At 42.8% G+C, this 23,198-nt stretch overlaps 1 protein-coding gene across 4 annotated transcripts in view; it reads left to right on the top strand.

Annotated features, from left to right (window-relative positions):
• The first annotated feature begins 235 nt into the window (after nt 1-235).
• NELL1 (neural EGFL like 1) overlaps nt 236-23,198 on the top strand; it is a 418,230-nt gene continuing 395,267 nt past the window's right edge. For 2 of the 4 annotated variants that reach the window (XM_074955195.1, XM_074955194.1), the window contains exons 1-2: nt 238-500; nt 6,635-6,760. In XM_074955195.1, coding sequence (XP_074811296.1) covers nt 452-500; nt 6,635-6,760 — 175 coding nt within the window. In that variant the 5' untranslated portion in view covers nt 238-451. Of the gene's footprint in view, nt 501-6,634; nt 6,761-23,198 lie in introns of all 4 variants that reach the window. The other 2 variants (XM_074955193.1, XM_074955192.1) reach the window with 2 other exon arrangements.

The following is a 23,198-nucleotide window of genomic DNA, read 5'->3' as shown; positions in this document are numbered from 1 at the left end:
CGTGTACCGTTCTCCCAGCAATGCCTCTGCCCTTCTGGTTCTCAGCTTCTCCTTCGGGGGCGGGGGCGCGGGGGGGCTGATCCAATTGGCGCTGAGAGGGGGATCCGACCAGCACAGGCGTCTCCAGGCTGTCTCTGCTAAAGGCAGGCAAATGAACCTGGGTGGAGGGGGGGCGTCAGGCAGAATGACGCTGACCCGAGATGCCATGGAAGGTGGGGCTTGAGCCGCCCAGCCCCGCAAGAAGGGGCTGGGTGAGTTGGGCAGCATCCCTGAGCGAGGCACATGGGCTGTTCCTGGGTAGCTGTACTGGCCGCTGGTGGAGCTGCTGCTCTCTCTCCCAAGCCTGCTAAAACAAGCTCTTCAAGTTTGGGGCTCTGCTCAAAAGAAACGGAAAGCGGGATTCCCCTGCCTCTCCGGGCTCTGCACGGGGCACGCAGCGGGGCCAGCACAGATGGATTTAGTTCTAGTCCTTTGGGCTTGCGTGGCCTCTGCGAGAGCAGGTAAGGGGGGGTGACCCACCGGCCGGGGGAGGCTAGGGGCAGAGCTGCGAAGTGCATCTTTGCAAAGGAGCAGCTCGCGTCGGGGCGGATGATGGTTAGTAAAGGGCTGGGCTGTCTCCCCGTGCAAAGGCGATCGGCACCTGTATCTTGGCCGGTGGGGAGATGGACCCGCTCTCCTGTGCCTTCGCTGCGCTGTTCATTATTTAATAGCATCTCAGATAATCAGTATTTTTATCACTCATCCTCTAGCTGTGAGCTAGCTAATGCTCTGGGCTGTGTGTGACTAGCCATGTCAGGGTGTGGGTGGGTTTTCATGCCATCGTCTCGGGAAAATCAGCCACATGGATGCAATTAGCTGCATCTGGGAAGGGAAAGTGGAATACTCTTCTGTGCTACGTACCTTGCTGTACCAGGGCCACCAGCAACACCCGAGCCCACGGGGCAGCTCCTCAAAGTCCTGGGAAGGGTTGGATTATGCTGCGGCGACTGGTGGAGAGAACTCGGAAACTTTCCTTTAGAAATAGCTCGTTTCGGGCCAGGCCAGTCCAGCTCCACCCTCACCCAGCCTGGTCGGAAAGCAGGCTTATTTCCGCACCGGCTGCAGGTTCAGGGTGACGGCAGGCTGTAGTATTATCGTTATGTTGCTGCTGCTGGAAACGTGCCTCCGAGGCCGTGTCTGAAATAAACATGTGGACGCAGTGATATCTGTGGTCAGATTTCCCCCACTTAAAACCGTTCCCATGTGTTTGAGCTTAGTGAGATCCTTTCGGACAGGGCATGCACCTGCTGAGGATTTCCCCTGCTATAGGCTGCTTTCAGCAGCCGACTTCTTTATCCCAGGGAAAAAAACATTTTGCTTAGATTTCACTCTGGGGTTAGGCTGAGGGTTTTCTGTGGGGTCTGTCACTGGGGGATTTCAGCCTCGCTTATTTGCTTTGCACGGGAGTGGTTCTCCTGGCTTTACAACGGAAATGGCACCTCGGCGAATATTAAGGTGGGGATAGGAACCGCTGGCAATCTTGCAATCAGAGGTGAAATTGGCATATTAAAACTGCTCTCATAAAACCACAGTCAATCGTGTACAAATATCAAGCTACCAGGACTTTATACAATTGCAACTGGCGAGTAGATCAATTCCCCCCCCTTATTTGTGTGGGCTTCTCATTCAGGAAAAAATCCTCCCTTATTGACTTTTTAATATTCCCTATGGGGATCGTTCCTTACTTCGCCAGTCTCCTCCAGGTTAGCCCTTGCTTCCTCTGTTCGCTGTAGCAGTATTTAAGAACCGTTCTCTCAGGAAAGCTTATGTGAGGCAAGATTCAATAATGAAAAGTTTCAGGAGTCTGCCTTTCTCGCTCCCTGCTGTTTGTTCACGGAGGGGAAGGATTTGAAGTAAGGACAGGTGAAGGCTTAGGAAAGCAGATTTTTGAAAAGGAAAAATATCAAGTCTCTCAGGGTTTCTGTGGCTCAGGCAGAGCACTACTGCGGGCAGAGTTTTGTGGTATGGTCTCTCCTTTAATAATGTTGGGAGCATCTTTTACAATGTTGGCATTAAACAGTAATTTGTCCGAGTATTCTAAGACGCAGATCCATACAACAGACTGACTAAAAAGCTTCCTTATAAATGTGAGCTTTTTTGAACGGTCTTTCTCCTGTATGAATATAAAAAATACATTTTTATTTTGGCAAGTGCCGGCTATTTTAGAGAGGGACTTTACATAAAGTCACCTGATCATTTTGAAAGCAGGCATAACACATCACACATGAGCTTATATGTTGATATCTTTCATCTGCAAGTGTTGCTATATTGACTGTAATGGGAGCCATTTTAATTAAAATGTGTGTTTTAGTAGGCACAATTCTCCTTTGTAATATAGCCTCCATGTGCGTTTAGGAATGTTTAAAGATCTGGCAAATCCATAGGAACAGTCAGGCTGAGAATTCCAAATCTCTAATACAAAGAATGACTAGAAATAATATAACAGAAGCATGACTTTCTTGTGGAGTCTTTGTTCCCTTTACTCTTGTGTAATGTACTATTCTAAATAGGTTCTGATTTAGAGTACATTAGGGGGATGTTTTCTTGAAGATGTGCAAATGATATTTTCAAGGAAATTACCTAGTAAAATTACTGTATATTTTCCAAGGAAATCAATGTGTAAAATGGCAACTAGCATCATAAAGTATTACAGTATCATCCCATTATCTAAGATCACTAGAATTTGAAGGGTGTGACATAACAATGTCTAGGGAGAAAATATCTCCTGTTTTTACAGCTAATATAACACCAGTATTGCATGTTAATGGTAGTAAAGACTAATCTGAGATTAATTTATTTGGAATTGTGAAGCCATTTGGAAAGTTCTATGTGCAACAATTGCCATCCTGCTGTAAACAGTCAAAGGTAAAATTCATGTTATAGAGTTCACTTCCTGCTACCACTCAAATAGCAAATATTTGTATGAGACTGACTAGATAAAGTTCCCTCCCCAGTGCAGCCTAGATGTGTACATATGTAAAGAATAAATAAATGTATAATCTCTTTATTTTGTGTTTGTACAGTGCCTAGCAAAACGGGGTCCTGCTCCATGATTAAGGCTCCTAGGTGGTCCTGGAATTAACAATTTATATCACATAATTTATGCTTTCTGTGTACCTATCCATTTAACTATAGAGAGTTTCCCATGATTCCTGGACTGCAGTTTCCAAATTGGTGATAAAGGAGCAAGCAGACAATGCAACTTGTCAGAGCTGTTTGATTTAATTTCTTTCAGGGATTTCTTGGTGACATCATTCATAGTTATGTTTCAGAGTAGCAGCCGTGTTAGTCTGTATCCGCAAAAAGAAAAGGAGTACTTGTGGCACCTTAGAGACTAACAAATTTATTTGAGCATAAGCTTTCGTGAGCTACAGCTCACTTCATCAGATGAAGTGAGCTGTAGCTCACGAAAGCTTTTGCTCAAATAAATTCATAGTTATGTGGTTCAATCCTGTAACACACTATATATAGTACCTTTAACTTTTCATTAATAAGGGCTGAGTTTTTTCTGTCCTAACTTAGACAAAACTCTCAATAAGTGACTTAAGGATTTGGCCCACTGACTTCAATAGGAGTTGAGGGCAGTGAGTACCATGTGGGATCCTATCCATAGTTTGAACAACTTTAAAAGAAATAATATAAGGGCTAATAGTTCTCATTTAAAGGAGGAAATGGGATTTTCCAACTTTTTGTTCTTCTTAAAAGACAACATAAAATGCTGGATGCTAATAGAGATGCATGTGATTTTTCTTTGTATGAGTCTTTTACTTAAGATCTCTAAAAAAGAGAGTGGGAGACTCCAAGGGGGAACAGACCTGCTTATAAAGTAGAAGCTGCTTGTTTGTTGTTTAATTATTAAATAACCAGGGTTTTGAGTGTCTGTGTGCAGTCTCAAGAGCCAGCTTAAGAAAATGACTAGGTATTTAAAACAATGTATGGGCTTGCTAAAGAACTGTTATGATATTGTAATAGTTTCCTCTTTGGAAAGCTTGTGATAGTTGGAAGGAGGCACAGTATCGCTGGTGGGACTCTCAGCTTGTGTGAACTGAAGTTAATGGAGCCACATTGATTTATATCAGCTGGCGCCTGCTGCTGAGTTTGGAATCAGTAGCTTTTAAATAAAAAATAGTGAGGCTATTATGCTTAATGTGGTTGGTCATCTGTTTTTGCTGTGTTAGGGCCCAGTTCTGCTCCCATTTAAGTCAGTAGTAAAACTTCCATTGACTTTAATGGGTTCAAAATTAGAGCTTATTGGGCATTGCTTAGTGGTCCATTGTTCCAGTGTAAGACATTTTTGGACTGATCCAGCATTCTATGATAGTGCTATAACATCTCTTATTGATTTGAATGGGCTTTGGATTTGGGCCCTTAGTATTTGGAACCACATATTCCAATCTCAGCTGGGTCAGCTCAGACCTTCATTCTTCCTAAGTGGATCATTTTAGTATCCTAGAGTTCGTGTGCTTTTCTTTTGGATGAGACCTTAAAGAAACAAAGTCCTATCTGTTTTGTGTGGACAGTAAATCTCCTCAGATGCTTTTTTGCTTTGATGTCCTTCGCCAAAATTTGTCCTCCCCTGACTGTTGGGTTTGTTTTTTTTTGTGAGCTGCTGACCTCTACCTAGAGATGGATGCATTTCAGCTGTATGCTGGGAGCCAGTGTAGGATGCTTTGAGATGAAATGCACTATGTAATATAAGTTTTATCATTACCATTTATTATCCTTATCTCTCTCCATTTTGGCCAAAGAGAGAGAATTTTAAAAAACAGAAGTTTCTAGTAGTGGGTTTAGCCAGACAGAGGTAAACTTGTTCAGGATGATTTGCACGTAGAAGAGTTCGTTCAGTGTTAGGAGTGTTAGGTGTAGATCTTGGGAAAATAATGCCCACAGTCTTTAGTGAACTCTGTCACAGGTCTGAAGGAGATGTCAAAGTCTCTTTGGAATTCAAACATTGTAGTTTCTGAGCCAAAGAGAACCTTACAGCCCAGTGTTATTGCAGAATGTCTTGGAAGTTTGTATCTCCTGGTTTATATTGTAAGATCAGTTTATTCAGGTTCATTCCAGTTGTCTTAATTTTCTACAGAACTGTTTAGTCTTATATGAATATGAGATCATTAGGGCAGCACACTCTAAATAAACTTAATTTGCAAGCCAGAAGTGCTTTTTTGAAGTCATATCTTCCTGTCAACTGCAAGGTGCACAGCACTCTCAATTGCCACTGTTGGAGTGAGGTTAAAAGAGACCACTTTCAAGTTTCCTTTTCAAGAGCTTTTATTGTTCTCCATGCATTTTGTGAAATGCTGTCTTCTACATTTAGCACAAAATATCATCCCAAGGTATTTTAATATTTGAGTAAAGGAAAAGGAGAAAAAAGTGTTTTGTGGCATAACTGATTTATAAGTAGAATTTCTGATTTATTCTTTTTCATTATATACCCTGACAGTTTTTTTTTTTAGAGAGTCTATTAAAAACTCAAACCAGGTTACTTGCTGCCTTACAGCTCAAAGTCCCGGAAGAGAGAGAGAATGAATTTAAACAAAAAACTGGAGATCACTTAGTGGAAAGCCATCTGGCTATACACTACAGTGAAATCTTGGCCCCTTTGAAGTCAATGTCATGGACTTCAGTGGAGTTAGGATTTTATTCTAGGAGCCTACTCCTGCTCCTAGAATGAAGTTAGTAGCAAGACTTGTTAAGAGCAGGATTGGATTCTACAATAGGTTCTTGCTGTATGTGCCAGGCACAGATCTCATACTATCTCTGCTACCATGCTGATGGGTGGACCCTTGTAAGAACAAACCGTGCTGGTTTCTTGACATATCTCGTTCCCTACTGGATAAAGGTTGCACATTTAACCACCTAAAGTGTTCTGTGAACAAGCAGCTGTCCTGAGCCTCTGGGCCTAAATTTGTGCAGCAATTTTGTTACCACTTGGGCATGAATACCCACTGTCATCTGTAGTGACGGTATGGAAATCATGTATCACCCATTTCCATCAGGATGCTAAAGAATACCCTATTATCAGCAGTTCATGGGGGGCATGGTGTCCAGTTTGGAAGCTATCTTACATCTAACTTACAGTGAATGGTGGAAGTAAGTACTGTAACCTAATCTATTAAAATGAAAGAGTAGCTGCAGCTCGCCATGGAATGCTAGCATGCTTCAGTTGATCATGAAAGGAGTATTTAGACTTCAATAAGTCCTTGGTACTAGTATAGGTAGGTGAATATGAGCATTGCTGGTCTGAGTGATTACTTATTTCCTCTGCCTGGTGTTTTCTGTCTTCATTTTGTTGCTTTTTATTATAGTTGGATAAGTTTTGTTTAATTGTGATAGTTCTTCTGCCATGTCATACTAATATGTTAAATGTAGTGTCTTTATTGTGTTCTAAAATTTGTGAAGATAAAGGTACTAGCTTAATGGTAGTCAATGGAGAAGAACATCTTTTCTTTACATCTGGGGGGTTACTGTCTCTTAAGTGATTACTGTACATAGTCTCTGCACGTACCCCATACTGTACTAGAAGTTCTTTGTTGTTGTTTTAATGCTTTGATTTAAAATAAAAATTGATTGAATGTTCATTGTTTTTAAACAGTTGTCGGATTTGGAATGGATCCCAATTTACAAATTGATATTATCACAGAACTGGATCTTGTGAATACAACTATTGGAGTTACGCAAGTGTCAGGACTACATGCTAGCAAAGCATTTTTATTCCAAGGTAAATCAAACATCTTAATTTACCTAAGACAGCCTCTGTCTCCATGATTCTCTGTACACAGTGCTTGCATTTTATTATGGGTTCTGTTGTTTCTAAGATACTCTGTTGTTCTACTGAAATATGTTAATGGTGTTTTTACAGGGATGAAGTCAGGTCATTTAGGCCCAAAATTTCGATGAAAACATTTTTTGGGTGTATTTAAACATTCCTCTGTTTAATTCCAGTTGAATACTTCCACTGAGTTCCCTTGCATGGGCCCAGTTTCATGCATGGATAAGAGGACAGTATTAAAGCCGTTTGTAGTGCATTGATGCACGCTGATAGTAATACACCAGTCTCTGGTCAACTTCAATGGAATTGCATGCATAAGAAAGGCAAGCAATATTTATCTTCACTCTCTGAGCAGAGTGACAAGCACAAAGTAAATGAATTAATGGTAAAAATAAGACTCTTTGATTTCTAAAGTAATTTAAGTTTCAGTATTGTAAGATGCAACTGGTGAAGTGATTTAGAAGTGGGATTTTAAGTGACCAGTGGCTGAAGTCCTGGCTACTGTGAAGTCAATGTGGGTTTTGCCATTGACCTCAGTGGGGCTAGGATTTCAGCCATTGTTGCTTAAAGCCCTAAACAGCAGAAGAAATAAGTTGCTACAGTATGTTTAAATGAGCAAGTAATAATATGAACAGAGATGTTTTTTCACCCAGCTTAGTATAACTTTTCTGTAACTTGCTTAATACTTACTTGAAAGACCGTCTTCAATGGCTCTTGTTTTTGTTTTTTTTGTTTCAGTAACAATTTAGAGGGACAAAGGGCCTGATTCTGATCTCACACTGTTTTTATTTCATGAACTTTAGTAGTTATATGTGATTTATGTTAGTGTACATGATACAAGAATCAGACCTATAATTTAGCATATTCTTTACCCAGCTGGTAAATATGTACAATATGAAGAGAGGGAACAGGTGCTATAGCAGAGAGATTATTGATGATCATATTTGAGAAATTATGCAGGGTTCACCCTCCTTTCAGGACTCGAAGTCAAATTGTTTCTGCTAATTCCTAGGTGCTGGAATTATTATCACCAACGTCTAGAATATAGACATCAAGTTAAACGTTAAAAATCTGAAATGTTTTGCTTTGGATACTCTTCCTAAAATGTCAGTTTTATGTTTTGTGCTGGAGCACTCCATAAGTAGTTGAGGCAAACAGTGTTAAAAGTGCAGTCATTCCTCAGCAGACTGCAATGTCCTAATTGGCTTAAACTATTTTAAAATTTCTCATGGTGTTTTTTGTGGAGTTAATTGAGAACACATTGACAAACTGCCACCATAGATTTTCACAGTCTAAGAGTGGCAAATGACTAAACTAAAAAGATCTGCATGTGCAACCCAGGGCTTGTTGCAACAGTTGATATTAAAAGTACATTTTAAGGGATAATGATCGTGATCTTATATTTCTTTAGCTCCTTTTGTCCTGGAAGATCCCCAAAACACTTTATGAACTTTACAAACTAACATAAAAACTAAACATATTCTGAAGTTCATCCACCACTGAAATGCAGCCACCTCTGGAGTAAAATGTTCCTAGAAACGCTAAACAAAAATTCAGAATAGCAAGTGAAGAATAAAATTCAGGGTCTTAAACTTTATATAAGTTCTTTATAACTGAGATTCTCCCCAAGAACAAAATTCTGCCCATAGGTGCATGTAGATAACCCCCAGTGCTTGAGCAATTGCCTCTTGCATTTCCCCCTCCCTCCCCGCCCCGCTCAGCAGGTTGGCTAGGATAGAATTGCTCTAGGTATATAGTTTCAGTCAGGATGGGGTCTGGGACAGGATTCTTGACCCAAGGGTCCTTGGTTGTGTACTCGTTTCTGGAGAAGGTCTGAAGGAGACCCTTTCCAGCTGCCTTTAGGCTAGGATGCAAATCCTAGATTATTCCTACCTTGTTTTTTGGGCTTTTCACTGGTTATTTATTATTTGTTAAAAGCCAACAGTGTGGCTGGGGCTTTATAAGTTGCAGAAGTCAAATAAATGTTCCCTTTCATTGAGTGAAGTAGCTGACCTTAGGACAGTGGTTTTCAACCTTTTTTAATTTGTGGACCCCTTAACATTTTTGAATGGAGGTGTGGACCCTTCTGGAAATCTTAGAGACCACAGGTTGAAAATCACCACCTTAGCACTATGATTTGACCTTGTGCCAGATTGTTTGGTTCAGGATAACTCTGTTTGTACGAAAGAAACAACCAGATACAATGTACATGTTTTTGTATTGGTTTACTATATGGCACTTGTATATTTATTATTAGCTGGGCTTCCACTGTATTAAGTAAATAATAATAATACTTTTCCCAGTTGAAACTTCAAGGAGAATTTAGGAAGGCAGAACATAGATTACCAGAGTTGGAAATTGGCGACACTAGATTGGAGCACTGAAAGATTGAAGTCTTGATATCTCTGTGCTTATTTTATTTAACTTTTTCAATAGCTTTTCAGCATTATGGATTTACATTACAGTGCTCCGCAAATGAATGCCTTATAATAATGACTGGAAAATAGCATCCAGATTTTTTAAAATTGCAATATTCTGTTGGAGTATGTCACTAATGACTGCAATTTGTCTCTCCTCTTCTGTGTCCTCCAAGATGTCATCCTGTCTTTCAGCTGAGCTTTGCTTTGGTCATTTATTGGTGCACTTCACTCTTTAATGCCTGCTTTTCTTTGTTTGCCTCCTTGCTGCACATTGCTCCAATACCTGACTTCTTTCTCTGAGTCTTCAAAGTGGGGGAGCACCTGCTCTCTACCTAACATGACTGCTTCTGTCTGCATAACTGGAAAGGGGTCTGAGACAGATTCACTGGATGGTTGGATCATTGTATCAAGACAACTGAGCGCTCTCCATTATTTGTATATATTTTATCTGTGTGCCCAGTTTAGGGTGGGTAGGGAGGAATTCTGAGAGTCAGATCTCTGGACTGCAGTTTAAATGATGGCTTTATTTTTTGTTTTCTGGATTTCAAAGCCCCATTATATAGTTGTTTATGAAATTCAGCTGCATTAAAATCCCAAAATGGGAAATGAAGGGGAAGGATTGAGAAATTGTTACTTTAAATATAGGTTTGGCCTGTGTCATGTGATGAGACTGCAACATGGTGTCTATGCATAGTGCTAATAGGTGGCAGCAGAGCACCAGTTCTAAACTTTCTTGGGCCAAATTCTGCTTTTATTTACGCCAGAGTAAATTCAGAATAAGTCCACTGACTTCATTTGCATATTAGTCACATTGATGTCAACCCAGAGTAATTTTAAGAAGTCAGTGGAGTATTCTTACTTTACACCCGTGCACCTGAGAGTAGGATATAGCCCTGGAGTTTGGATTTCAATTTACTACAGACAGAGAGACATATTGAGTCCTGGAGTGTGAGCAGTGTGATAGGCAGCATGCGCTACAGTGAGGAACTGAAGTGGGAGTCGGAAGACATGGGTTCTAGCATCTACTACCATAACCTCATTTTATGCCAGCCTGCAAATTAATTAGTCTGTGGTCCAGCAAAGCACATAAGCATGTGAGTAGTCCCACTGAATGCTGGCTGCAGTGCAGCATTACGGCTTTTTTTCTGTGTGGGAGTGCTAGGTCTCCCTCACTCCTTCCCCATGCAGTACACCACCAGTGAGGGAACCATAACTTGGCTCTTTTGTATTCTAGCCAGTGTTAGCACCACTTTTATTTAAGGTTGTCTGATGCGTCCAATTATGAGATGCTGTTTTCAGTGGCTTATAACTTCACTAAACTTGAGCAGTTCAGGGTGAAATGTACTATGTTGGGTGTCTGCCTCAGGCTGAAGTTCTGCGACAGTGAAAGCCGAAACAGTTAAGCTGTTTCTGAGAAGGAGGCTAGGGAAAAATACATTGTTTGAAATGTTAAAAAAAAAATCTGTTTAAAAAATGTCTTTGGAAAGCTCTAGTGCTCCCATGTTTTGAAGCTGGAACTTGACATTTGCCAGGGGAGTGGCCTATGGGTCAGGGATGTGCTGTTTGCCATCCTTGTAAAAATCCACCCAAATTTGTCCAAGTTCCAAGCCTTTGAAAAATCAGTTTGCACAGGCTCAGTAGAGACTTAGATGTAGCAGCTAAAATCTCTGAAGATTCCATCCTCACTGAGCATGCCTGGGTCTCTTGTGCTGACCAGATTGTGTATGTGCAAGCCCCACAAGTTAATTGAGCATCCTCCATCCCCTGAAAACTCCTCTAAGTGTGACCTGACTGCTCATTTGCTATCCTCACAGAGTGACTGAGTAGGCACCAGTCCAAGGCTACAGGAGTGAAGGTGGACTTTCCCTAGAACAGCTGCTCTGGGATGAGGCCAGGCACTCGGACTGAGAGTCGGGAGGCTGTCTCTCCTGTGTTCTGAATGACGCCCTTGCTGGTGCCCTAGCAGGGTGGAGGGGGAGAGGACTGCTTGAGGGGGCAAGAGAGAGGGGGCAAGAGCTGGACCTGGGGGCTGGCAGGGGAAGGCTGGGGAGTAGATGCGCACAAAAAGCCTGGGTGGGGGACCATAACAGGAGGCTAGCAGGGGCAGAGAAGGAAATGGGGGCTGGAAGCTGAGTGTGGAAGCTGGGACTGACTGGTCAAGGAGACTGAGGACACGTAGCTGGGATGGGGGAGGTCTGGGAATGGCTGGGCAAGGATAGTGGGACTGGGATCAGAATCCTGAGACTTGGAGACTGAATGAGTAGGTGAAGAAAATGGGACTGTAATGAGGAAGAGATTGAAATGGGACAGGGATAGGTTGGAGCGGATGAGGCAGAAGGAGTCAAGTTCGGGATAATGGGCAGAAGAGTCTGTGCCCACTACAGTATGTTTCCCTCCAGAGCCTGGAATGGAACGAAAGATCCTTGAGACTAAGGCAATACCTTTGATGTCAGCAGATATCTGAGAGACCCATTCTCCTCTTCTGCTGATCCCCATAGAGGATGACATGCTGCTACCAGTTACTCCATTAGGTAAAGTGTCAGAGGTCTGTGTTATAGATCTGAAGGGTCCAACTCTGCCAATGATCCATGTAGGTGTCATCATGAGGCCACATCATGGAATTTCTATTTTTTTCAATTTGCTTTTTTAAGAGCCTGAGATTCAGTTTAAAAAACGGGTTTCAGAGTAACAGCCGTGTTAGTCTGTATTTGCAAAAAGAAATGATGCATCCGATGAAGTGAGCTGTAGCTCACGAAAGCTTATGCTCAAATAAATTGGTTAGTCTCTAAGGTGCCACAAGTACTCCCTTTCAGTTTAAAAAACGATGTTGAAAGAAAAAAACGATGTTGATTAAGTTTGCAAAATCAAGCACTTAAAAGTTAGGAAATGTCAGAATTAAAGTTGCTTGTGCCCTCTTAGTTCAACCCCCTTGTGCATATGCATTATTTTGTGGTCTTTAATTACACCATCCCATAATTGTTGCCTGCCCTATTCCATGGATGAATCAGGGTAGTGAAGAAGGCCGTTTGTGGGACTCTTGCCTCATTTGCTGCAGAAGCTGAAAGGTGTGTGCATGGATAAGGCAGGAAAAGAAAGGATAGTTTAATGTTTAAGACAGTTGGATATCATCCTAGAGTCTATCCTCGACTCTGCGACAGATTTCCTCTGTGATGCTGGGCAAGTCACTCAAGCCAAACTTTTGGTCACTAATTGTGTGTTCCTCATTGTCTGGGTGCCCAACATGATACTCTAAAGTCTGGTTTACAGAAGTGCTGACTAGTCACAGCTGCAGCTGAAGTCAATGAGAGCTGTGCTTTGAACATATAAAGTGCTCTATAATGCTAAGTATTCTGAAAAATGAGGTCCTGGACATCTCACGTTGGGTACCCAAAATTAGTGGATACTCCTAACCTTAATCTCTCTGTGCCTCAGTATCCCCATCTATAAAATGGGGATAATACAACCCCTCACCTCACAGGGGTGTTATGAAAATCAATTTATTAATATTTATGAAGCACTATAGTGATAAGCATCACAGCCATGGGGAAATTAAAAATTCTGTCTTCAGAGCAGGGTTTGAATAGTGCACTGTATATAAGACATGGGGGAGAAAACAAAATATTGAATAGTTGCTCATTAAGTGAGTACCATCCATTTTGTGCTCTGAATGAGTCAGGGGTCCTGTGGAAAAAATGTGATCATGTAATTAAGGTCTGTATCATAATGCATATGTGGAAGGGGGCTGAATTAAGGTTGCATGGACAATTTTAATTCTTCTCATCCCAAAGCATCATTATAGACATGAGGAGCCAAACAGCATAATCATTCATTCCTGTTCATGGTTCATTTCTCCATTAAGCTCAGCCTGGTCATGCCCCTGCATATGATGTCCCACAATATGGTTGATGGTCAAGCTCTAGGTCTGAATGATCTTGGTTGCATTGCATTCTTTTCTTTAGCATCTTATCATTTGTCTTCTGCAGTGTCTCCATCACTGTAATCTGTTGGACTGCAGCCAATCCGGTACTCTTTCATATCCTACTCTCCTTCTCTATTTCATTTGTCTTAAAATCATTCCACTTTACCCATGGCATCTACCAAAGAACTCTCTTCTCTACTGCCTCCAGCCTTATGATGTCAGTTTCATTTAGTGGAGCTGCTTCCAGACCATAATACTGTTAGTAAACTGGTTTGATACATTTTCACTTTTATGGATAACAGATAAACATTTTGAGCTGGAGTGTTAAAACTTTAATGCTAGCGTTTCTTAACTTCTGAATGGTTGACTTAACCTTAATTTTTTTTGTTTGGTGGGGTGTGTACACATTCTATATATTATACATATAAAATGTACACATGTGTATGTGTGTATATATGGCACAGTGTGTGTGTGTGTGTATGTATATGTATATGTGTGTATGTGTGTGTGTGTGTATGTGTGTGTGTGTGTATATATATATATATATATATATATGGCAGTGAAGTCCCTAAGCAAAGTTTTTTCTCTCTGCAAAACTCTAGCTATCTTCAGGAGAGAGAACTGATCTGGATTCAATTTACAAAGAGCTAGGAGGAGATAAGTGAGATGAATCATTTTCATATTGAACAATTAAAGATTGCTTGAGACATAATTACTGAATAGCATCCCAAGGCTCTGGAGATAGATAAACTAATGTTAACCATTTCAGTACCCAAAAATATGCCATGCTGAATAACCTCACAGACCTTACATATCCTCCCATGGCCTGACAGCCAGTGAACTCTCCTGGGAATGGTCAGCATCTGAATTGTGCTGAGACCTGTGAGAGATGAGCCCAGCCACTCTTATAAGGGCAGCTAAATGAAGAAAGCTCTGTAGTTCAAGAAAGAGCCCCTTTGTCTCTCTTGATGATATGTCAGTGAGAATACTAACCACACCTCTCTGTCTCCTCAGTTCTGGTAGCTAAATTGTAGCACCAGGGGATCAACATGTCCCATTCTCACTGACCAGTGCAGATCCACTGGCTGGGGTGGAAAGTATCTGGGGAGCCTACTGAGGCGATGTGCACTGTGTAGGACTGGGCTCTGAGGCAGAGTTCCCTGTGCACCACTCTGTATTTGGAGGCAGGGTGCAGGGTTGGTGATCAAGGTTGTGTAGGGGCTCAAGCAGAATGTAGACCACTAAAACCTTGGAAGACATTCCCAGCACATACTCTGGCTACTCAGGCTGTGTGCTGGACTAGGGTTTTGTGTCATTGGAATGGATGGCTCTGGATAGGGCTCTGTGACATTTTGAACGTGAGGTAATTTACAGTTTTGCCAGGTCTTTAAAATAATGCAGTTTCTGGCTTTTAGTGACATTTTGTGGTAGCAACCAAGCCAATTTTGGTGTTTTTTAAAAAAGACATCTTTTTATGGCAGCCAAATACTCCTTTTTCCCCCACTGGTAAAACTGACTGGTTGGAAGTTAAGGTCTAGGCCCTTCGCAGACTTTCATGTGGAGAATGGGTGGGGAGGGAGCTTGTCAATGGTCATGAAATTTCAGTTTCCAAATAAAAACTCAACCCAGTAATTTTAGCAACACTAAATAAAAATGATCAGTTTCTTCCCTGGAGAAATGTGCAGGAGAGGTGAAAATATTGCTGTACTGCCGCCTCCTGTTATCTAAATTATTTTGGGTTTCCCAGCATGTCTGTATTGAATAGGAGAGAACTCTGATCATGCATTGCCACTGTCCTTAGCAGTTGTTTTTGCTTTCCTGGGGGACAATAATTGTGTTGCTTGTCTGTCTGCATTGATACAGAGATACACATGGGGAACAGGAGACTTTCTACAGCTAAAGCTTCTCTGCCAGAAAAGCTCATGGCTTTTAGTATATCAATCTGTTGACAAAGACCTTTAATAAAGATAAGCAGAGTGAAAACAACGGATGTTTATTCTCTGCTTGATACAGAGTAGGACACAAGAGGTTAACTCATACTATTGCTAATGGGAGTTGCAAGATTCCAAACCATAATATATCAATAGTAGCATGAACACCCATATCTTTAAGGAAAAAGTGTTCAATTTAGATAAAAGTAATAGTAATGGTTTCCAGGGTTCCTTGGAGCTCCATCAAAATGAAAACAGAATGTGTTGTGCCTTTATCTTAAAGGGATGCTGTCAATCTAATAATCACACAGGGCCAAATTTCACTTTCGTTACTCAGGTTGAATATTATTTCATGAATAATCTCATTGGAGTTAATGGGGTTACTCAATGAATAAGGTACTTAACTGGAGTAAAGGTATCAGGATGTGGCCCATAATAATCATGATAACATTATCAGCTAATACTCATATATTTTATTCAAACTGAAAATATTAAAAACCTAATTTACAGTAACTCCTCACTTAACATCCTAGTTATGTTCTTGAAAAATGCAACTTTAAGAGAAACGATGTTAAGTGAATCCAATTTCCCTATAAGAATTTTTGTAAATAGGTGGGGTTAGGTTCCATGGAAATCTTTTTTTTTTTTTGCCAGACAAAAGACATTCTGTACATTGTGATAGACCCAGGCCAGTGGGGTGCAACAGCATAGTCTTATTGGGATCCAGGAAGTGCTAAAGGATTCCCCGCCCCCAGCCTAAGAGGGGGGTTGAGCAGCATAGTCCTATTGGGATCCAGGAAGTGGGTGGGCAAAGCTCGCCCACTGCTAAAGGATCCCCCCCCCCAGCCTAAGGGGGGGATCCACAGGACCTGGAAGCCAAATGATTACGTGGGACAACTAATGAAGAACAGGAACGGGAGTGCGGTCAAAGGGTCAAAAAAAGGGAACCGGACGGGGACACCGAGCAGAGGACCCCGGACAGCGCCCACCGCTCCTCAAAGGCGTCAAGGGAGTCGGTGGATGCCGCCCAGAGGAACTCCGCCCAGAGGCGTGAACGGACTGAGGATCGGAAATAGGCCCCGCAGTCGCAGGAGACTCCATCGGCCAACCTCCTCACCCTGGTTTTATAGATGGCCACTTTAGCCAGGGCCAGGAGGAGGTTGACCAGGAGGTCCCGCGACTTAGTGGGGCCACGGACAGGGAGTGCGTAAATAAGAAGGTGAGGAGAAAAGTGCAACCAAAACTTTAATAAAATATTGGTGAGGAGCCGGAATAGGGGCTGCAACCTGGCGCACTCCAGGTAGACGTGCGCCAGGGTTTCCCTCACGCCGCAAAAGGGGCAGGTGTCCGGGATTGGGGTAAACCGCGCCAAGTACACGCCCGTGCTCACGGCCCCGTGTAGGAGCCGCCAATTGATATCCCCGGCGGGCCTCGGGACTAAGGTGGAATAGAGGCTGGCCCACCGGGGCTCCTCACCCTCTAGAGGTGGCAGGAGATCCCGCCACTTTGTGTCAGGGCGGGACGCGAGGGTGAGGACATGAAGGGTGTGGAGCACGAGCGTGTAGAGATGTTGTTTTGGCGCGGTCTGGAACCGGACCGACTGCAGCTCGTGCAGCCGGCTCACGGTGAAGGGGCGGGGGGGTCGGTCGGGTCCACGGGGCAGGGGCCCGATGAAAAGGTCTGGAGGGCCTAATAGTCCTATTGGGATCCAGGAAGTGGGCGGGCAAAGCTCGCCCACTGCTAAAGGATCCCCCCCCAGCCTAAGGGGGGGATCCACAGGACCTAGAAACCAAATGATTACGTGGGACAACTAATGAAGAACAGGAAACGGGAGTGCGGTCAGAGGGTCAAAAAAAGGGAACCGGACGGGGACACCGAGCAGAGGACCCCGGACAGCGCCCACCGCTCCTCAAAGGCGTCAAGGGAGTCGGTGGACGCCGCCCAGAGGAACTCTGCCCGGAGGCGTGAACGGACTGAGGATCGGAAATAGGCCCCGCAGTCGCAGGAGACTCCATCGGCCAACCTCCTCACCCTGGTTTTATAGATGGCCACTTTAGCCAGGGCCAGGAGGAGGTTGACCAGGAGGTCCCGCGACTTAGTGGGGCCACGGACAGGGAGTGCGTAAATAAGAAGGTGAGGAGAAAAGTGCAACCAAAACTTTAATAAAATATTGGTGAGGAGCCGGAATAGGGGCTGCAACCTGGCGCACTCCAGGTAGACGTGCGCCAGGGTTTCCCTCACGCCGCAAAAGGGGCAGGTGTCCGGGATTGGGGTAAACCGCGCCAAGTACATGCCCGTGCTCACGGCCCCGTGTAGGAGCCGCCAACTGATATCCCCGGCGGGCCTCGGGACTAAGGTGGAATAGAGGCTGGCCCACCGGGGCTCCTCACCCTCTAGAGGCGGGACGCGAGGGTGAGGACATGAAGGGTGTGGAGCACGAGCGTGTAGAGATGTTGTTTTGGCGCGGTCTGGAACCGGATCGGCTGCAGATCGTGTAGCCGGCTCACGGTGAAGGGGCGGGGGGGTCGGTCGGGTCCATGGGGCAGGGGCCCGATGAAAAGGTCTGGAGGGCCTAATAGTGGAAGGCAGATATACTGGCCACTGGATAAGCAGTTTTCTGTTCCCTGACTGACCAGAGGAGAGGCTGCTCCAGGCTAGGGTGGTCACCTGACTCCAATTAACCTTCAAAGAGTCAGGTGAGCCTGTTAAGCTAATGTGAACACCTGACTCTAATTAAGGCCCCTCTGATACTATAAAAGGGCTCACTCCGGTCAGGCTGAGGGGAGCCAGAGGAGAGGAAGTGCGGTTGAAGGGCTGGGCAATGAAGACACCCTCAAGCAACTGGAAAGGGAGCCCCAAGGTAAGGGTGAAGAAGGTGTTGAGAGAGAGAAGTGGGAGAGCTGTGGGGAAGTGGCCCAGGGAAGTGTAGCAACTCTGGCAATGAAAGGTCAGCTGCCAGCAGCTGCTGCCATTGGGGTCCCTGGGCCAGAACCCGGAGTAGAGGGCGAGCCAGGGTTCCCCCCAACCCGCTGCTATGGAAACACCTCCTGGGAGGGGAAGACAGGCCCCTGTCAGGACAAGAGGCTAAACTGTTCTGGAATAAGCCCATAGGGACAACAGAGACTGTGGGAGTTCTCTCACCAACCTCTTTGCTGGCTTGTGATGAAAATGGCTCAGTAGGCTGTGACCTTTGCCTCTAGAGGGAGAAGGGCTATGTAGAGGGTCACAGTGAGCCTCTGAGGCTAGCGTAATCCACCAGGAAGCGTGGGACCCTCTGAGACAAGGTCTGACCTCTGCCACAACATATACAGTATAAGTTTTAAATAATGTAATACTGTACTCACCAATGATGATTATGAAGCTTGGTTGAGGCAGGGGCATAACAGGGTTGGGGTGCGGGGGCTTGCCCTGCTCTGCTCGGCGCTCCTGCCAGGAAGTGGGGTCAAGGTGAAGGGGCTTGCTTGCTCCCTGGCTGAAATGCCGGGCGGGCTGAATGGGGCAAGCCCCCGGCCCTGCTCCCCATCAGGAGCACCGAGCTGGGGAGCCAAACAATGTTATAAGGGAACATTGCAGGACTTTAAAGGAGTATGTTCTCTAATAGATCAGCAACCTAATAGTGAAACAATGTTAACTGGGAGGACGTTAAGTGAGAAGTTACTTGTACTTCTCTCCATTTATACTGTTTGCTCTTCACTTGCTGAAGTTCATTCCCATACAGAGGGGCAGACATATATGCTTAAATGGGTTGTAACTGGGACTTTACAGACCATCAACCTTGGGCTTGCCCTCTGCATAGGGGTGAATATTACCCAATGAATAACACTAACTTGGACAAATAGTTCTAATAGGCCAGTTTCTTAGTTTTACACCTGTGTATCTCCATTGACGTAACTTGATTTACACCAATGTAAGGCAAAACAGAATTGGACCTATTACTGCTGAGTAAGTAAGGGGTTGTCTACATGGGGAATTGTTCCAGAATAGCTATTCCTGATTAACTCCATGTTTGGGGGCTCTTATTTCAGAATAGGAGAACTTTGAGTGTCTACACGTGGAGTTCATCTAGAATAGTTAATCTGCTTTAAATTCCCACTCTGTTTTATTCCAGGGTAATTTTCATGTGTAGGTGAGCCCTTAGTACTACGAAGTATGAGAGAGGCTTGAAGAGTCAGGCTGTCAGCCTGGGCAATGAGGTGGTTGATTTCACTTTTGTTCTTGTGCATTAGCACCCACAACAGTTGTATTTGGGCTCAAAACGCTGAAGGGGACTGTTAACAGTCGAAAATTCATTTTAAATGAAATATATTTAAAGCAAGTTGATGGAAACAGTTTGCTCACCTCCCATTGTGTTTAATCACAAAAGAAGAGTGATATCGTAGACAAGAGCTAAGTTGACAGTTTCTTTAAAACAATTACATAGCTAAAATAGTTAAAAACCATTATGCATCTTTAACAGATTATGCTATAATCAAAGCATAATACGGTAGCTAGACATGGGTAATTTCCTCTGTGTGTGGGTAGGATGGGGGGGGAAACCTGCTATCTTGAGGTACCCGCAGGGAATAAAAATTAGATGCTACTTTTGAGGCCTCAACATGTTGCTTATCTGCCAAAAATTCAGCTTAATCTTTCCACCTGGTCAATAGATTGTTCGCTATGTGAGGGAGGGAAAAGATCTTTTTTTTTATTTTTCATTTCTGACACACAACTAATGTTAGGTGATCATGTCATGTGTCAGTTTATGGCATGATGCAACATTAGATAACAGGACACAAAGGCAAGGCAACGTGACAAAATGTAGTGCCTCAGAAATTACAAAAAGGTAGAATTATTTGACACTTGCTAAGGTAGTTCTCTAGTTCCCAGACGTATCTGAGGGAGTTCCACATCACTATGTACTGAAGCAACCAAAACTGTAGTTAAGCATCTGCTTTTTGGCTTTCCAAAAGTTGCCGTTAGTTTTTCCCTGCATTTTTTTTTTATAGTTGGAGTTGAATATCCCATTGGTTCTTTGAGCTATAGAAAGAAAAAGATAACCTAGGATCATAGTACTTACAGACATACTAGTCTATCAAGTCCCTCCCTCCCTCCCTCCCTGCATTTACAGGAAACTGCTCTTTGAAGCTAGGAATTTTCCTGTTGTCTTCAATGGGAGCAGGCCCTTGGTCCTAGTATAGACAAGTTTTGATGTTCCTACTGTTACATTTATTAAGCTTAGTTCTTGTGCTTTTCAGATCTTGAATTTCTCGAATATCCACACTCTGAGTGAAATCAAAGGGAGCTTTGGATGTGCAAAGAAAGCAGGATTGGATCTCAAATGTCAAATAATCATTGTCCAGTCACACACAATTTAAACACAAATGCCACTCTCCCCTTTGCTTTATAATACAAATGTAATAATGTGTACTCTGAAATCACAGCTGGGGTGGGGTGGGGTGGGGTGTGGGAAACAAGTCAGCCAAGATTTGCGGGAAGATAATTTTTTGTGTGTCAGGATTTTTCTTCTTCTGTGGAGATCTACACAGGTGCTCATTATGCTGCTTGGAAAATGAAGCAGCAGAACCGTAAAATGTGACACTTCTAGAAGTATTTGATAAATGCTCATGATTTATAAACCTGATGTACGGTACTGTATCTGGTGTGTGGGTTTCCAACAGTCCAGGGCTACCTCTGGAGGCAGGACTTTGGGAAGGCGTTAGTTACAGTGGCCTTTGTGAGAAGTAGTGTGTGTGGGGGGGGGGGGGGAGGGGAGGGAAATGGAAGGAAGTAGTTAAAGATTACCTTTGTGTAACTAATTATGAAGCCAGTATGAAATTAACGTTTGTTTTGTACTGCCACATATTTAGAAGTCGTGCTCCTCTGTGTTACCCTTTTGTTCTTTGTTAGTGGCAGTGCGTTTAATGTTTTTGATGTGTTGTGAGCACTTGCTTTCAGATGGGATATTCTGTCCTTTCTAGTTTTATACCGTCCTAATTGTTTTGAGAAGCACTCTGTTTTTTTTTTTTTTTTTTTTAAAAAGTATTCATGCTGATGTTATTGCTAAAGGTGAGAAATGCAAAAAGGAGGACACATGTGGCAGTTCCATTTAAACAGAAACAAAGGCTTATAGAGCAAAAGGGAGCTCTTAGTACCCCGAGCACGTTTGCTGTTACGGATGAACCCACAGCAATGGATGCTATCAAACTTGTCATATTTTATTCATGAGTTGTGGTGTGCTTGGATGAAATAAGAAAAGCAATGCTTCAAATCATAATTATGGTGTAAAAAGATAAAACCGTTGTTGTTGTGACATTTTTAAAAATTCCTAAATCTCTCAAATAATTCATATTACAACTTACAGGGAATGACTAAGTGTGTTGGCTGTGTTTGATTCTTTTTGTTTCTTTGCGGAATGTAGTACAAAGATACATCCTGAAAGAATCTATAAATGTGTGTGAGAGTATACCCATTCACCTAATACGCATGCTTTTAAATTCTTTCAGGATGTCTCTTTCAACAGTGTTCCACAAAGATACACAGATGATATTGAATACAAAAATAAATGTAAAGCGGCTGATAGCAGAAATTACATATCAATAGAAAAGGGCTTTGACAAATATTACATTCCAAGCTATTATAATACCGTTACTAAATAAAACAAAGCAACCCAGGATTTCATTTGCTTAAGTAATGTTGTGAATTTTCTTATGTAAAGAAATCATAGGAGAATTTTTATGAAACATGTTCTGTAAGAAATATGCAAAGAATGCAAGTTACCTGAAGAGTTGTGGATTTTCTTTAAGATGAACTAAAATGCTTTTAAAAAAAAAAGTAATTTAAAACTCAAATCATTAAGGCCCTGATCCACCAAAGCATGTAAGCACATACAGTATTTAACTTCAAACATATGAATCATCCTGTTTGATTTCAGTGGGACTACTTGTGTGGTTAAGAGCTTTGTTGGATCAGGGCCAAAGAAAACATCTGTGTAGACTTAACATTTTAAAATTAATACATTTATTTAAAAAGGTGAGGTTTTTGTTTGTCAGGGCCTGAGTTCAGGGATCATCTTCTGCTGGAAGAGTTGATGAGTTCGCTGAGGTTCAGATTTGTGCAAATGCAAGGGTCTGACTGAGCAGATCCAATTACAGGATTGAGCCTTACTACTTGGGGATCACACTGTGTGTTGATGGACACTTCCTGTAATCCTCTTGACTTCAGTGGAATTGCATGGGGGCATAAATCAGTAATGAATGCAAACCATACAGTGCGATGACATGGATTCCTTAAGCAGCTTGGGCCAAATTCAGCCCTGTTGTAATTCCATGGAATGAATTCCTCGGGGCAAGGACTGTCTTTGTGCTCGGCACTGTACAAACATAAAATAGAATGTGGCCTTGGTCCATGACTAGAGCAACTAAGCTCTACAGCAATATAAATAATAATAGTTTAACTTCTTAGAGGTCTGAGCCAAATCCTATTGATTTTGATGGCTTTGGCTCAACCCTTAGTCATCAACTGCATCAGGATACAGACAGAGCACTGAATATAGGGAGGTAAGTAAAGAACTACTACTTTTCAAAAAACATAGTTTGTTTTCAAACACCTTTATTTGTAATTAACAATAATATAGTGCCTTCTATCTGAGCAGCTCAAAGTGCTTTACAATCATGAATGAATTTGCCTCTCAGACCATGTCTATTATGCATGTTAAGCAGCATTAAATATTGTAATCTCCCTTTTACAGATGGGGAAACTGAGTCATAGAAAGATTACAGTTTACCCAAGCTTCTAAGTAGGTGTGTGCTAGAGGCAGTGGTAGAATGCTGGTATCTTGACTCAAAGATTCAGGAGTTGGCTGTCCTGTCAATATACCACATTCTGCATTTCATGTGGTCCCACTGACGATTTACAAAGGAGCTTACGTGAATTAGTCCCCCCGATTGCTATTCAATTTCAGTGGGAATTGGGCACCCTGGATTCCTTTGAAAAGCCCAGGCAGCTTGACTGCTGACCTGAGGAAGGCAAGCAGGATTTCTCCTGTGGTGTTCATGTTGCATTTTAGAATCTTAAAGCACTACAGAAGCACTAAATAGTACCATTAATTCAGGAGATGTCATCCTGTCGGTAACATCCAT

This window comes from Natator depressus, chromosome 6, assembly GCF_965152275.1.
Source record: "Natator depressus isolate rNatDep1 chromosome 6, rNatDep2.hap1, whole genome shotgun sequence".
In the NCBI taxonomy this organism is placed as follows: Eukaryota; Metazoa; Chordata; order Testudines; family Cheloniidae; genus Natator; species Natator depressus.
Note: the sequence above shows the minus strand (reverse complement) of the source record. Positions and strands in the feature narration are given on the sequence as shown.